We start from the raw sequence: 14,906 nt of genomic DNA, 5'->3' as shown, positions 1-14,906 counted from the left end.
CATTTCGGGAAAGTGCTGAGCATACTCCTAGCAAAGGCCATGGGCAGTCAGGGGACATCTCCATTTCTTCATAGGACAGTCGTCGTGGCTCTCCTCTGCCTTGCCTAAGGGCATACCCACCCCCTCAGGTAAGTCCCTGCCAAGCTGAACAAGGTTGTAAAGGGACTCAGCTGGGTCTGGAACTGAGAAGATGCTCTAGAGACAGGAGCCTCAGGTGTGGCTGCAGCAGGCCAATGCTGGTCTCTACAGACCAACTGTGTGTAGTCTGGTTGGCCTGTAAGGGCCTATAAAGCTAAGACTCAAGTTAGCATGTTGGAGCTCCCTGTGCTGACAGTATTGTTTTCTGGAAGAGAGACAAGGCTGAAAACACTGAAACAAGGAAAGCTCTGGAGAGCTTTAGGGGTTTAGGTTTTACATTGTGTCATTTCTTCCACTGAATCCTCTCAGACAGAGAAGAAGAGGACTATTAACTAGACTTACCTGGCTCCCACTGAGACAAAGTTTGCTTCACCTTCTCCAGCTGTGCCTAATGTTCAGATTCTAGTTTGTGGAAGGAGGGAAGGTGGGAAGAAAATGAAGGTAATGACAGGGGGAAGTAAGGAATCCTAGGTACAGGAAGGAGGCTTTGGGATAGGGCTTTGGGCTGAGAGCTCTCCCACCTCCCCCTTTCCCACCCACCAAGGCTCTTTGTATCTCTTTAGGGCCAAAGTGATACTTCAAACCCAAACCTGGAGCCCTACTAAGACCTGAGTCAGCTGGGGTAGTATGAAGTCAGGAAAATCTCATGTTCAGGACAACCATATTAAACAATAAACATGCTTTAATGCCAGGCAAGAGCTACACAAAATCAACTGATAGGGGGCTGCTTGTAAGACGTGTGTGTGTGTGTGTGTGTGTGTGTGTGTGTGTGTGTGTGTGATCATTAAATCCACTTGTGGAAAGACCCCTATGGGGCATATCGATGGGATGGAACAGCACTTGCAGTACCTCTTCACGCTAAGTGAGGTGTGAACAGTTGAGCATTCTGTAGCATCCTTCAGGTCCTAAGCCATGTCCCTTGGTTCATCACCAAACAGTCTACTTCCAGAGGTCTCTGAACCTAGTACAGGAGAGCCAGGAACCTTTAGGCCCTCAACCTTCTGGGCACTGTGCAACACCTCAGCCACCCTTGAGTGCACTTGGAAAGAGATACTTTTTTCTTCTTTTTGGCCAGTCCTGGGGTTTGAACTCAGAGCCTGGGCACTGTCCTTGAGCTTCTTTTGTTCAAGGCTCACACTCTACCACTTGAGCAACAGTGCCACTTCCGGCCTTTTCTGTTTATGTGGTACTGAGGAATCAAACCCAGGGCTTCGTACATGCTAGGCAAGCACTCTACCACTAAGCCACATTCCCAGCCCTTGCTAAGACATACTTAAAGCCTTCCTGTGAAGGAGGAGGAGGAGGAGAAAGAACATCCCTGGAAAAGCAGGGTCAGTGTCTGGCCAGTACCCAGACTATTGCTGTACCTTCTAAGGGCATTATGCATTTGACTTTATTTATTTATTTATTTTGTTTGGTGCCAGTCTTAGGGCTTGAACTCAGGACCTGAGCACCACTGATGAGCTTTCTTTGCTCAAGACTAGGGCTCTACTATTTGAGCCACAGCTCCACTTCTGGCTTTTGTTTTTTATTTTTTGGTTTTGTTTGTTTTGGTGCTTAATTGGAGATAAGATTCTTGCAAATTTTCTTCCCCAGGCTGGCTTTGAACCTCAATCCTCAGAGCTCAGCCTCCTGAATAGCTATGATTATAGTCGTGAACCACACAGTAGGTCTAGCTCAGCCAGATGTCATGACTGAGGGCAAAGCTCAGACAGGTTTCTCCAACATTAACTGATGCCATTCAATACAAAAACAAAAAAAAAAAAAAGAACTAAAAGGAAGAATTACATTTCCAGATCAGAATAGGAAAAACTGGAAGTAATTCCCAAACTCCAGAAGTTGAATGTGCTGCGTTTCTCATCCCCTCTGTACTTATACATTAAGTCCCTATTTTCCAAAAACAAACTTTACCACTTGGCCCAGGGAAGAATTTGGCAGGTTTTGGTATAGAACATGAGGAATTGACACTCCGAGGCAGATTATGATTATTGAGTCCAAATCTCAAAATCGTACTCTACAAATTTGGCTCATTTAGGCCAATCATGCAAATTTAGAATTTTGATACCTCTTAGAATGGGTTCAAATCCTATATAGTAACCTGGAGGTCACAATGAACTCAGCCTTACTCTCTGTGTAGTTGCTTTTTTTTTGTTTGTTTTTAATCTTTCTGTGGTTCCTGTTCTATAGGAAGTGGCTTGACAGTAGATGGAACCTTGGGGGCCCATCTGCCTGATATCATTAAGGCTCCCCACACCTACATCCTTGAGAGTTTGGGTCTTCCCATGCCAGCTGCTTGATTTGCCTGTGATTAGCAGCTTTTACTCTTGGTCCTCCATTCAAATCAGTGTATATGAGGTGACTAGCCCAAACAAATGTGTGATGTCACTTCTGGAAATAGATATATACATTCAAAGAACACAAGGATGAGAAGAAAGTGTTGGGTTCCCCACAGTGGGCATTGGACACCACAACCACTCTTCCTCTTTCCTTTTTTATGATGGTGACCGCCTGACCTCTGAACTTGTCAGGTTCTGACTCCTCATCAGGAGCGTGGGCTAAATCAATTAAGGACTTCAGCTATATTTTCATGTCTCAAGAGTGTCCATCAGCCTTTAAGAGTACCACACCTCCAATCTCAGGCTACCAAAGGGCTTCTGGGATAAGCTGGGAAAACACCAGACTGGCCTCTCTCAGCCATGTGAATTCCTGGTGTTCCAATGACACCATCCCTGAAACCTACCCTGTAACTCTGGAAAAGCATCCAAAATCAAAGTTGGCTCCTCATCATGATTACTTTGTACTTCGATGGAATATATAAAATGTGCTTGTTGACTGGTACATTTGTACAGAGACAGAAATGACTTTAAAACAAGACAGACATTCATTATAGTTGGCTTAATTCACAATAAGCTACTAAAAACAGTCTTCCATAATAAGATTGTATTAGTGCTCACTAAACATGCATTTACAAGGCAAAACACTTAATTTGGTCTGTAATATCCAATATTTTATATACAGCAGTCTTCTGTTCTTGTTTGAAATTACAAGAGACAACAAATAGGTCTGGTTCTTGGACTATGTTGCCTTTTGTGTTGGATTTCCAAAGAAACCCATCTTAGCTCAACTAGTGTAAACCTTGAGAAAATAGCTGAGCTATCTTTTCTCTCTCCTCTATTCATCTACTTTGAAATGTTCACAGCTTAGAAACTACAGCCTGTTGGGGTAAAGGGTAAGGTGGAAACATCCCAACTCATTTTTAATAGCCTCACCCCAAAGGATAACTTGTTCTTGGGGAACCCAGCCTCTGGTGCTATTTCAGCCCCTAGGATGTGTATGGACAGACCCAACTGGGGAATTCCATTTTTCCAACAAATCTCCCAGAAGCTTGCAGTAAATCACTGCACCAGGCCGTGTGCAATTCCCTTTGCTTGGCCCTTCCCCAGAGGTTTAAGTTTCAGAACCAAGACATTAGAATCAAAAGGAAAAAATATAACAACAATTAAAAAGTCATTGAACGACGAACACCACAAAGTCTGTTCATGCTTCCCACGAGTGCACTGAGGAGGCTTTGGGCATTCCCACGAAGCGTCCACGATGAGAGAAGCTGCAGGCGAGGGTGTCACGGAGGAAGATGCATCTGACCGCACAGGGGACAGTGTCACCATCAATATTGTTTGGCAAGAAAAAAAAATGAACAACAACAACAACAAATTAAAAAGAAGAATCAAAAGGGAACACAAGAAGCTCTAGGATTCGTGGTGTAGGGAGGTTCAGAACTGGCCGGCGCTGCTGGGGTCACACTGAAGGAGGCGCACAATGGACGGGTCACTTTTGGCCCCTCGGATGAACTCTTCCAGGGAGAGTTTTCCTAGGAAGGAAGAGGATGGGTAAGTGGTGGCTGGTGGCACCTGCATGACTTCACACCCTCCCGCTACATGGAGGTGGCATGGTAGCCTCAGGTAGATGCAGCTTCCTCCCCGCCCCAACTTGTTCTTGTCTCTGTTCTCAATAACTAGGTCTCACAGGTAAGTCAGCAAGAACCTGGACAGTCCTTTTTTCAGGCAAGGTTTCCTGTTTTTTTGTTCGTTTCCTGTTTTATGGTCTGCGAAAACAAACGAGTCTATTTTGGAGGAATCCGTTGCCTGCTTCAGACTTTGACTTCCTACCTTTGCCTTCCAAGTGGCTGAGATTATGGATGTTAATTTAATTTTTTCTGCTAGTCCTGGGGCTTGAACTTGAGCCACAGCTCCACTTTTGGCTTTTTGGTGGTTAATTGGAGTCTCACAGACTTTCCCACTGGGGCTGGCTTCAAACTGTGATCCTCAGATCTCAGCCTCCACAAATATTTTCCTTAGGAAAGCCCAGGACTCTCAGTCACACTCTGAGAATGCTAACCTAGTCAGGCCCATTGATTTCACAGTAGCTGAGTCCCAATGGAAGGCTCTACCATTGCCTGTGACCAGTTGTAGTCCCGTGTTTATACCAGCTACATCTCCCGTCTTTTATCCCTACTCTAAAGAAGGCCTGGTGCACCAGGAAAGCTGTGGTCTAACATCTGCACATCCATTCATTACTCAAATAACTTCATGTTTGTGTAATCTTTGCAAAACCATCAAGCTATGTGTTATGAATTGAAGCACCTTGGAGGAAACAGGATATAAAAGGATGTCATGCACTTTTGTGGAAGAATCACACACCCAAATCCAGATTCTCAGGCAGCTGGTACCCAGGCATAGGTACAGAAAGAGGCCCTGACTACTGAACAAGCCTCATATGGGCACACATGGCTGCATTTGTATGTCATGCAGAGCATGCTGACTTCAGATACCAGCTACTTAGAAGGCAGAGATAGGAGAGTGGTGGTTTGAGAGCAGTTTGGGCAAAAAAGTTAGGGAAACCCTATTTCAAAAAACAAACCAGTTGGGCTGGGAATATGGCCTAGTGGCAAGAGTGCTTGCCTCGTATACATGAAGCCCTGAGTTCGATTCCCCAGCACCACATATACAAAAAATGGCCAGAAGTGGCGCTGTGGCTCAAGTGGTAGAGTGCTAGCCTTGAGCAAAAAGAAGCCAGGGACAGTGCTCAGGCCCTGAGTCCAAGGCCCAGGACTGGCAAAAAAAAAAAAAAAAAAAAAAAAACAGTTATGGTGTCTCACACCTAGGACCTCAACTATTCAGGAGGCAGAAAAGGAGGATTACAGTCCTTGAATAGCCCAAAGCAAAAACTTAAGAGCCTACCTGAAAAATAATTAAGGCTGAAAGGGTTGGAAGGATGGCTCAAATGGTAGATCGTTTGTCTAATAAGTGCAAGGCCCTGAGTTTAAGCTGCAACCCTACAATAGTGAATGAATTAATTACTTAATTAGTTAATTTCACTTTGAACAGAACAGGTGAGCTGGTAATGACAGCAAGAGTTAAAGAACTTGTGATTGGCCAAGCCATAAGTATAATTAACCCTGTAAACTCTGGTCCTGTATCAAAAATAGTGTCACTAGATTTGACAAATGAAAAAGGATGTCTGGTTAACTTAAAATTTCAGAGAAGCAGCAAAGAATGTCCCAAATATTACCTTGGACATACTCATAAAGTTTCCCCCCTAAATTCAGTTATTTGAGTCTCCTGCATTCTATTTGATACCTAACATTTAAAATTCATGTCTTTCTTTCCCTTCCCTTCTCTTCCCTTCCCTTCCCTTCCCTTCCCTTCTCTTCCCTTTCCCTTCCCTTCCTTTCCCTTCCCTTTCCTTTTATATTTTAAGTTTTGAGACAAGGTTTCACTATGTAATCTAAGCTGGTTTAGAATTCCTCCTGCTTCGAATTTCCTAGTAATGGGATTACAGCATATGCTATTACATCCACCTTGTCCTTGTGCTTGAAATCTAACGTTCCTTTTCACTTTTGTTTGCTTTGCATCCCCTTGTTGGCTTTCACATCAAACCTCTACCATTGTCCCCAATATGTAAGGGAGCACTCTTGTCTTAGCATCTTAAAGCATGCTCAGAGACCCCAGTGAAAACACTGAACAGGCTGGGGTAGAAGCTGCTGGATTCCTGTGGAATAATAAGCTCTCCCAAATCCTGAACTAACTGCCTATAGGGATCCAGCATTGTTAAGCCAAGGCCTCGCCTGAGGACTAGGCTGTGCTAGGAATGATTTCTTTCTTTCTTTCTTTCTTTTTAGCTTTTGTTCCACAAGATCTATCCTTTGGAGATGGGGGTAGAAAATGACCTAGAAGGGCGGAGAAGTAAGGCACTTCCCTGTGGGGTGAGATCAGCAGGGACATGTGGATGGGCCATGCTCACAGAGGCTAACAGGTGCTTATGGCTGACATTTCATCTCTAAGTAGCACGTTCCTTCCAGAACTTCCCCAGAAGCCCTGACTTGGGCCAAGCTGAGCAGCCTCTGCCCCTACCATCTCTGTTAGTGTCCATCTGGCGGAAGATCTTCTCTGTCCTTTTCTCTGGGGTTGACTCATCTTCAGGCATTTTCATCACGGAGGAAACCATCTTGTAGATCGCCTGTGGACAAAAGCAAGAGGGTGGTAAGAGAAATACTAATTCTTCTGAATGCAGGGATGAAAGAAAGGCCCCCTCGTGAACAAGGAGCTGGTCCTGTCCCTGCAGATTTATTGTAGGCCATGATATGTAGTCACTGGTAGAAGCCAGGACAGCAGCACTTGCTTTCCCCCAGTGAGTCCTCCAGGAGCAACCATTGCCCACACACCTGCCACTGTTGAGTCTGCCGGGTTAATGTCTGTGACTTGCTTGAGACTCAGGTTAAAATGGAGTATCTTGAGTAGAGATCAGAAAAGAAGCAGGACTGGAGCTAAGGTTCTGTGTGTTCTGGCCTCTCCTCTCCTCATCCCTCTCTTCCCCTCCCCTCCCAAATTATCCCCTCTTCTCTTCTCTTCTCCCCTCCCTCTCTCCCTCCTTCCCTCTCCTCTCTTCTCTCCTCTCCCCCTCATCTCCTCTTCCCCTGCCCTCCCTCTCCCCTCCCCTCTTTTCTCTCTCTTTCTTTCTTTCCTTTTTCTAAAGAAGTTCTGACAATTGAACTCAGGACCCAGAACTTGCTAGGCAAGTGTTCTACCACTTGAACCACATCCCCAGTTCTTTTGCTTTTTCCCGTTTCTTCTTTTCCTTTGCTTTTCAGATAAGAATCTCAATAACTTTGTTCAGACTCGCCTCAGATTATCTATCTCCATTTCACAAATAGTGGGGATCACAAGTATATATTATAATGTCGGGTGAGTTTCTATGAGTTTCTCCCTGTGATATAGCTGCTACTGTGCTCAGAACCCCACTTTGAGGCAGTAGGTAACATTCCTCAGGCCACAGAGGCATGTGAAGATGCTGTGGTCTCCAGCCAGGCCTCTGGAGGATGACAGGCTACATGTCCTGGCATTCTCCCAGGAAGGAATTCTCAAGCCATCTTAAACCACTCTGAAATTCCCTCCACATAGTAAGTGACCCAGGGCTTGTCAGTAAGCAACCTGCACGCCCAGAGGAAAACAGTCTGCTGTCTGAACTTGAGGTTATAGTAATTATGCAATCTCAGGCCTGGGATTGACTGAGCACTACTGTTAAATCTGGTGAGCAGAAGAGGAGTCTATGAAGGAGTTTTGTAAGAAGTATGGAAGCTGTCTTCGATCACCTGTGGGGTCTTTGGGGGACCTGGGAAGTGCCTGGAAGGAGGCTTCCATTGTCAAAGGTAGCTTTTATTTGGGAGAGAATATAACATCATTGTTTTAAACTCAGCTCACAACTGGTAATCAGATTTATATTGGGCACTTTAGCCATGGGAGTGGGCAGAAAGTTCCAGAAGGTTCTGGAGTTCTGAGTACTACCAGATAGAGATACCTGAGAGGAAGCAGGCTTGAAATGGAAAAGGAGGAACAAACAGGAGCTGATGCTTGAACTTTCTTACTTGGATACTCATATTTAGAATCAACCCTAAATTAGTCCCTAAATTAGCCTGGGCAAATGAGCAGAAATTCTAATGTCAGCCAATAAAATGAGGATGAAAGATGGAATCATTTGGAGTCAGACTCAATAGGCTTTATCTGAAAGGGAATACCAAAATCAAGAGACACAGGGTAAAAAGACAAATGACTACAAAAGCAATACTTGCAAAACTGTTTGGTGTAAATCAACTGAACAACTCAAGGGGGGAAAGGGAAAGGGGGAGGAGGAGGGGGAAAGAGGGAGGAGGTAACAAACAGTACAAGAAATTTATCCAATGCCTAATGTATGAAAATGTAACCTCTCTGTACATCAGTTTCACAATAAAAATTTAAAAAAAAGAATCTGTTCAGGAATAAAGTGTCTTCCATTCCAGTCACCTTCTTACATGTTCCTTCTTTCTTACTTTGCTTCTATTCTGTTTATTTTTGCTAAGTTCCCCCTTTTTTGTCTTTCTCTCTTTATCTAATCTAATCTATCTATCTATCTATCTATCTATCTATCTATCTATCTATCTATCTATCTATCTATCTCTGTTTCCATACCTTTATCATTTTCTCTCTTCTCTCCATATCATGGTCAGGTTAAAAACCCTTATGGGTTCTGAGTCTATCAACATTTCTGGCCTCTCCCTTTAGGAACCATGCAAGTTCTGGGAGCTGGTGGTTCATGCCTGTAGTCCTAGCTACTCAGGTGACTGAGATCTGAGCATCATAGTTACAAACCAGCTTGGGCAGGAAATTCCATGAAACTTTTATTAACAACCAAAAATCTGGAAGTGAAGCTGTGGCTCAAGTGGTAGAGAGCTAGCCTTAAGTTCAAAAGATCTTGGACAGTGACCAGACCCAGAGTTCAAGCCACAGGACAAGTCCTCCCTTCCCCGGAAAAAAAGAAACCATGCAAGCATCCCAAGCATGAACACCCACCTTGCAGATTTCACAGCTGTAAAATTCATTCATGGACCCCAGTTGTGAAAATCCCTGCTCTTAGTTCATCCCTACTCTGGTTCTTATTTGTTTGTCAATCTTAACTATGCAACTACTTACTACATACCAGGTTTTATGACAGACCTAGTTTGTGCCTTGATAGATTTTGTTATGAAACCAGGCAGGTAGATGTTGTTAAAATAATCAGAGAAATGAGTGTAAGAACTATGGACTACTACAAAGCAGAATGCACAGTTCCATGAGGTGAGGTAGCAGGTGAATGGACACAGGGCTTCAAGAGTAAAGGTTAAGGAGAACCCTGGAGAAGCCCAGAAATGGGAGGCATGGGGAGACTAACCTGGGGGGCAGAAGGGTGTGGCATAGAATAGACATGGACAGCTAGCTAGCTTCATAGACCAGGTTAAGAAATTGAGTTTCACAGGAGGATTTTATTGTTGCCATTATCTTCAATGTACTAGGTGACTCTCCTGTGGCGTACCCACTGTGGTCACTGTATATGATTTTGGTGCACTGGATATTGTATATATGCTTATGTGAACTAGGGAAGGGAAAGAAAAATGAGGGAGGGTGTAACAAATATGACAAGAAATGTACTCACTGCCTTATTATGTAACTGTACCCACTCTGTACATCACCTTGTCAATAAAATTTAATTAAAAAAAGAAATTGAGTTTCTCCTACACGTAACAAAAAGATAGAAATGATAATTTTTCTACTTACACTCCCTTCCCAAATCCACTCCTCTTTTCAAGTCTTAATATCCAGATGATTAAAAAATGGTCATTCACAATTTACTACACAATAATGTCTTGCCTGCTGGGTACTGGGAGTAAGACGGACATTACTCTTCTTGTTCTTGTTATAGCTCACCTATTCTTAAGAAGAAAAGTTGGAGGATGCCGTGCTGAAGGCCCAAGGTGAACCATTTCTCAGCAAGCTCTATTTAGACATTCCAGGAATGCCTTCATAATTGACATGAAAGCCTTCAACTAGACACCACTGGGTCTTCTAGGGACAAGTGGAGATCCCACGGGACTGGGGTGTTGGGCATCGGCTTGGCATTGAGGGGGTCGGTCCTGAGAGGCCGCCTCTCCTCCCGCGCTGGGGCTGCGTGGCTGTTAGCCACTCCTACCCCCCTCCCGGGTCGGAACTGGAAAGGGTAGCTGAGCAGCCCCACTAGAGCACGTGTAAGCCAAGAATGGCGCTGGGCGGAGCCCAGGGGGCGGTCCTGTGGGATGTGACGTAAGCCGTGGAGGAGGTCCTAAGACCTTGGAGGGACAGCCCAGGTAGCCTGTCACTAGCGTCTAGCTAGCCACTCCAGATCCCTCCCCTTCCTGCCGTCACTACTGCCATAAATGTGGCTGTTTTTCCCTGAATAAACCGGAATTCCAAGAAGCTTTCCCGAGAATGCCCGCGTGTCTTGTGTCCTGATTTAAGCGTAAGAGGGGGGAGGGGCGTCTTCGCATCTACACACAGTCCAAGGCTTGCACGTGGGGCCCCACTCCAGCTGTTCCACCCGCGGGATGGGGCAGAACACGCGCGAGGGTGAAAGGGTCTCACACTGGGGTACTTCTTCAAACTCTCAGCCTTGAAGGTTGGAATGCAGGAAACTCTTTTCTTGGGTCTCTCCTACGAAACCAACTAGTAATAAGTTAGAGGTTAGGCCCTTCATTACTCCAGGTTGGATGGATGAATAAAAGACCAAGCAAACCCACGCATGTGTGTTAGAAAAGGAGGCTCTCACACCTAATCGAGTGTGTCAGAGCATTGATCTTTTGCTACAAGGGTAAAGGAGTGTGGGCTGCTACAGAGAAAGGGGACCCAGTCCACTGAGTTTACTATGGGAAGGAAGTAATATTTTTTTTAAGGAAAATGTTAGACTGGTTTTGTTTTGAATGTACATTCATGGATAGATAGGGATTCGTGGGCTATTCACTGTTGTGGGAGCACCAGAGCAATAAAGAAAGAGCAGGGGTGATGAGTTCCAGTGGTGTCAAGAGTGAGTAAGAGTGCATGACAGCCTTGTAAACACACTTAGAGAATCATCCATCTCTGCTCCTTTCCCCCAGCATCAACAACAAGAGCGGATGGTTGTAGAACTCGAAATCTGGGACTCCACAGCAAAGAGAAATGGAGAGAAAGATGTGGGGGGAAGGAGGGGGACGGGGAGGGGAGGGAGAACACAAGCTTAGAAATTGGAAGAAAATTAGGTCTCATATTAGCTCTATTTCTCCTCAGATTTAATGGGATTAAAACATGAAGAAACCAGGCTACTTCCTCACTTTATTTTTAGCAGTATCAGTGAGAGGCCTAGCAGGGACATCCTGTTTTTAATTACATTTGAAGCATTTTATTCCTGTCCCTGGGTAACTGGAGAGCTTTGAGGTACCTAGGAGCCCAGCTCTGGCTTTGCCTCAGTAGGCTCAGAAGAGTTCCTAACTATAGGTATATATGTATGTTAGGCAAATACACACACGCGCGCATACACAAACAAATTATATATATATATGTATATATGGTTTCTTTTTTTAATTTTTGCTCTTTTCTGTCTCTTCCTTTCCCTCTGAAAGAACAACTTTTGGGGATGCTGGAAAGGAAAGGGCTCACATCTGACCTGACAAAGGCTGGAAGATTAACTGAGGCCAGGCACAATTCCAAGAGCCAGCAGTTCACATTTTCTGATCTGAAGGAAACCAGACCAATTCTTTTCACCAACAAATGTGGAGTCTTCCAAGAGGGAACCAGACACTCAAGACCTTGATCGCAGACTAAGGGCAAAAGTAGTTGAGCGGCACTGGGCTGTTTTTAGATTACAGATAAAGAACAGCACCCTGCTTTGAAGGATTTACATACCAGGGAAAGAGGATGGACGAGGCCATGGAAATTTCTTTTGGAAATACTTCTAAAATAGGATCCTAATCTATATGTCTGGAATAGTGTAAGTAAATACTTTCCTGTTTCGAGCTAGAAGAATAAGGGAGATCAGTAACTTTTACACGTCCATAGTGTTCCTTTCAGGTGCTTCCAATACCCTGGTCCCCAGGGAGATGTAAGAGATTAGGGTCCTATCTCTTTCCAGTCACAAACATTCCTCCCTATATTAGGTTTCATGTAAGGTTTTATTTAGAAACAGACACTGTTTGCTGTTATAAATAGAGTTTAATGCATGGAACCATTTTATGTGTTTGTCTCTTTGTAATACCAAGATCCTTTAGATATAACATCACATTTGTCTTCAGACCCACGCTCCCTGTTTAAAAGAATTCAGCATTATGCCTTTTCTAAATTGTAGTTATAGGAGGTTAGATTTAGCCTCACTGTGGAAGAGCTTTGTTCTGTTTATAGAAGTCCAGTGGCAAAATCCTGTTAGGTCATCCACACAAGTAAGACCAAAAGTATCAAATCTATCTATCATCTATGTATGTATGCATGTATATACACACATATAGGTAGGTAGGTAGATAGATAGTTGATAGATAAATAGACAGATGGATAGATGATATACGTAAAGATGATACATCTCAGGCTTTTTGAGCCATCTAGATAGAGACCACTGTTTCCTTTAATGGTATTCTCTCTCTCGCTCTCTCGCTCTCACTCTCTCTCACTCTTTGTGTTACCACTTTTAAAAATGCCAGGACATCCACTACTAATAGTGGAACAAAGAAGTTTTCTCAAAGTACTTTCCAAGAAATTCCAGTCTTCAAGACTAGGGAGGTCCCATCACCAAAACAGTGTAGATAATACTGTTTACTTTAAGATCCTGCTCCAAGTATTACATCTTCTTGCATTGAAGACATCCATTAAATTATACTTAACCCGAGTTCTCACAAATTAATTTGATCAGAAGTCTTTTTGTCATGAAACACCTATAAATTGTTGTTGAAACCAGAACCTAAAAATATTCTCTCTTCAGCTTGTATGTGTTCTCTGTCTCTTTGTTTTTCTAAATAATCTATCATGCTTCTTCATGAAATTTATATTGATGTCTAAGTTTCTTTTACAGAAGGGTAATGTCTTATTGATCAGTGTGTGCTTTAGGCTCTAATACTTGCTTTGGTCAACAAATGTTTGTTGGCTTTGGGCTAAGTGAAAGGGACAATGTGACATCTAGATTTAGGAAAAGGAAGCACAACCCTGCCTTCAGGGAGTGCACAAGACAGGTGACAGGAGGACAGATAGATACGATTTTAAAATGAGAACAGGGAGTGCTGATTCTGATCTAGAGAGTAAGGGCTAAAATATCATCTTACCTGTAGCAGCAGCAGCAGCAACAAAACCTAAAAGACAATATATGCCAAATGATAGTTTTCAAAAACTCTTGGAACTGGGCTGCAAAGGATGTGGTCTCTAGAAACTAGAAATAAAAAATCTAAGCCCTGTGATGGCCCTAGTATCATTCTTTGACAGTCTCTAAGCCACAGGGCTAGGAGGTACTCAGGTGCATGGCTGACTCACTGATTTGGGGTGGTTGGACAGAGATTAGTCTGGCGTGCTCTCTGAGGCAAGTGTTCACAGTACAAGACAGGAAACAGCTGAAGAGAGAAAAAGAAGGAGGTAGAGAAAGGGAGGTGGGAAAAAAGAAGGAGGAAGGGAAGAAGGAAGGGAGGGAGGGAGGGAGGGAGGGAAAGAGAGACAGAGAGAGAGAGAGAGCTGCTGCTATTGCAATCTCCTAATCCCCTCAACATGATTTGATTTCAAGGCTTATTTAAAGCTACAGTAATCAAGAAAGGGTGGTATTGTGGTCATATTAGGAAAAAACCCAACAGAATGAAGTAATGTGCAGAAATAGATCCATACATTTATGAACAACTGACCTCCCACAAGGTGGGAGAGCAATTCAGTGGGATAAAAAGATACAGTTTCCAACAAAGATTCTAAAACAGCAGGATATCCAAAGGCAAATGGGTAAGCTTCAATAAATACCTTAAACCACATCAAAAATTAACTTGCAGTGTGTTACAGATTAAACATCAAATGTAAGACTTAGGGAAGATATAGTAGAAAACCTTTGTGATAGTGGATTCAGCAAACAGTTCTAAAGTTCTGAAAGATTCAGCCACTGCAAAGCAAACTGATAAGTTGAATGTTAAGTTAAAATTTTCTACTTTTGGAAATTCAGGGTAAAAGAATTAAAAAACAAGCCAAAGACTAGAAGAAAAAAAATATATAATGTATCTGATTAAGAATCTGCATGGAGAACACATAAAGAACTCTCAAAACAATACTAAGAAAACAAAATTCAATTTAAAAAATGAACAAAAGATTTGAGCAATATTTCTACAAAGAACACAAAAGAATGGCAAATAAACATGCGAAAAGATGCTAATAATATGAAGGAAATGTAGATTAAAACTACAATGGAACCACAATGAAAGTTAGTATTTTTTTTTTTTTTGCCTGGGGCAAGTCCTGGGGCTTGATCGCAGGGCCTGAGGCACTGTCCCTGGCTTCTTTTTGCTCAAGGCTAGCACTCTGCCACTTGAGCCACAGTGCCACTTCTGGCCATTTTCTATATATGTGGTGCTGGGGAATTGAAACCAGGGCTTCATGTATACGAGGCAAGCACTCTTGCCACTAGGCCATATTCCCAGCCCCAGAAGTTAGTATTTTTTTTATGCCAGTCCTGGGGCTTGAACCTAGGAACCTAGGAACTGCACACTAGGATTCTTTTGGTCAAGGCTAGTGTTCTACCACTTGATCCACAGCACCACTTTGGGCTTTTTCTGAGTAGTTTATTGGAGATAAGCATCTCAGAGCCTATCCTGCCCAGGCTGGCTTTGGAATGTGATCCTCAGAGCCCAGCCTCCTGAATAGTTAGGATTATAGTCATGAACTACCAGTGCTTGGCTAGCATTGACTCTT

General features: G+C 43.4%; 1 protein-coding gene across 3 annotated transcripts in view; it reads right to left on the bottom strand.

Moving 5' to 3' along the window:
- Positions 1-3,066: 3,066 nt before the first annotated feature.
- Positions 3,067-14,906, bottom strand: part of Ncald (neurocalcin delta) — a 160,644-nt gene continuing 148,804 nt past the window's right edge. For all 3 annotated transcript variants that reach the window (XM_048359036.1, XM_048359035.1, XM_048359037.1), the window contains exons 3-4: positions 6,549-6,654; positions 3,067-4,006 (exon numbers count right to left, since the gene is read on the bottom strand). In XM_048359036.1, the coding sequence (XP_048214993.1) occupies positions 3,909-4,006; positions 6,549-6,654 (204 nt within the window). In that variant the 3' untranslated portion in view covers positions 3,067-3,908. The remainder of the gene's footprint in view (positions 4,007-6,548; positions 6,655-14,906) is intronic.

Source organism: Perognathus longimembris, chromosome 12 (assembly GCF_023159225.1).
Source record: "Perognathus longimembris pacificus isolate PPM17 chromosome 12, ASM2315922v1, whole genome shotgun sequence".
Taxonomy (NCBI): Eukaryota; Metazoa; Chordata; class Mammalia; order Rodentia; family Heteromyidae; genus Perognathus; species Perognathus longimembris.
This window is presented reverse-complemented; position numbering and strand designations above follow the sequence as displayed.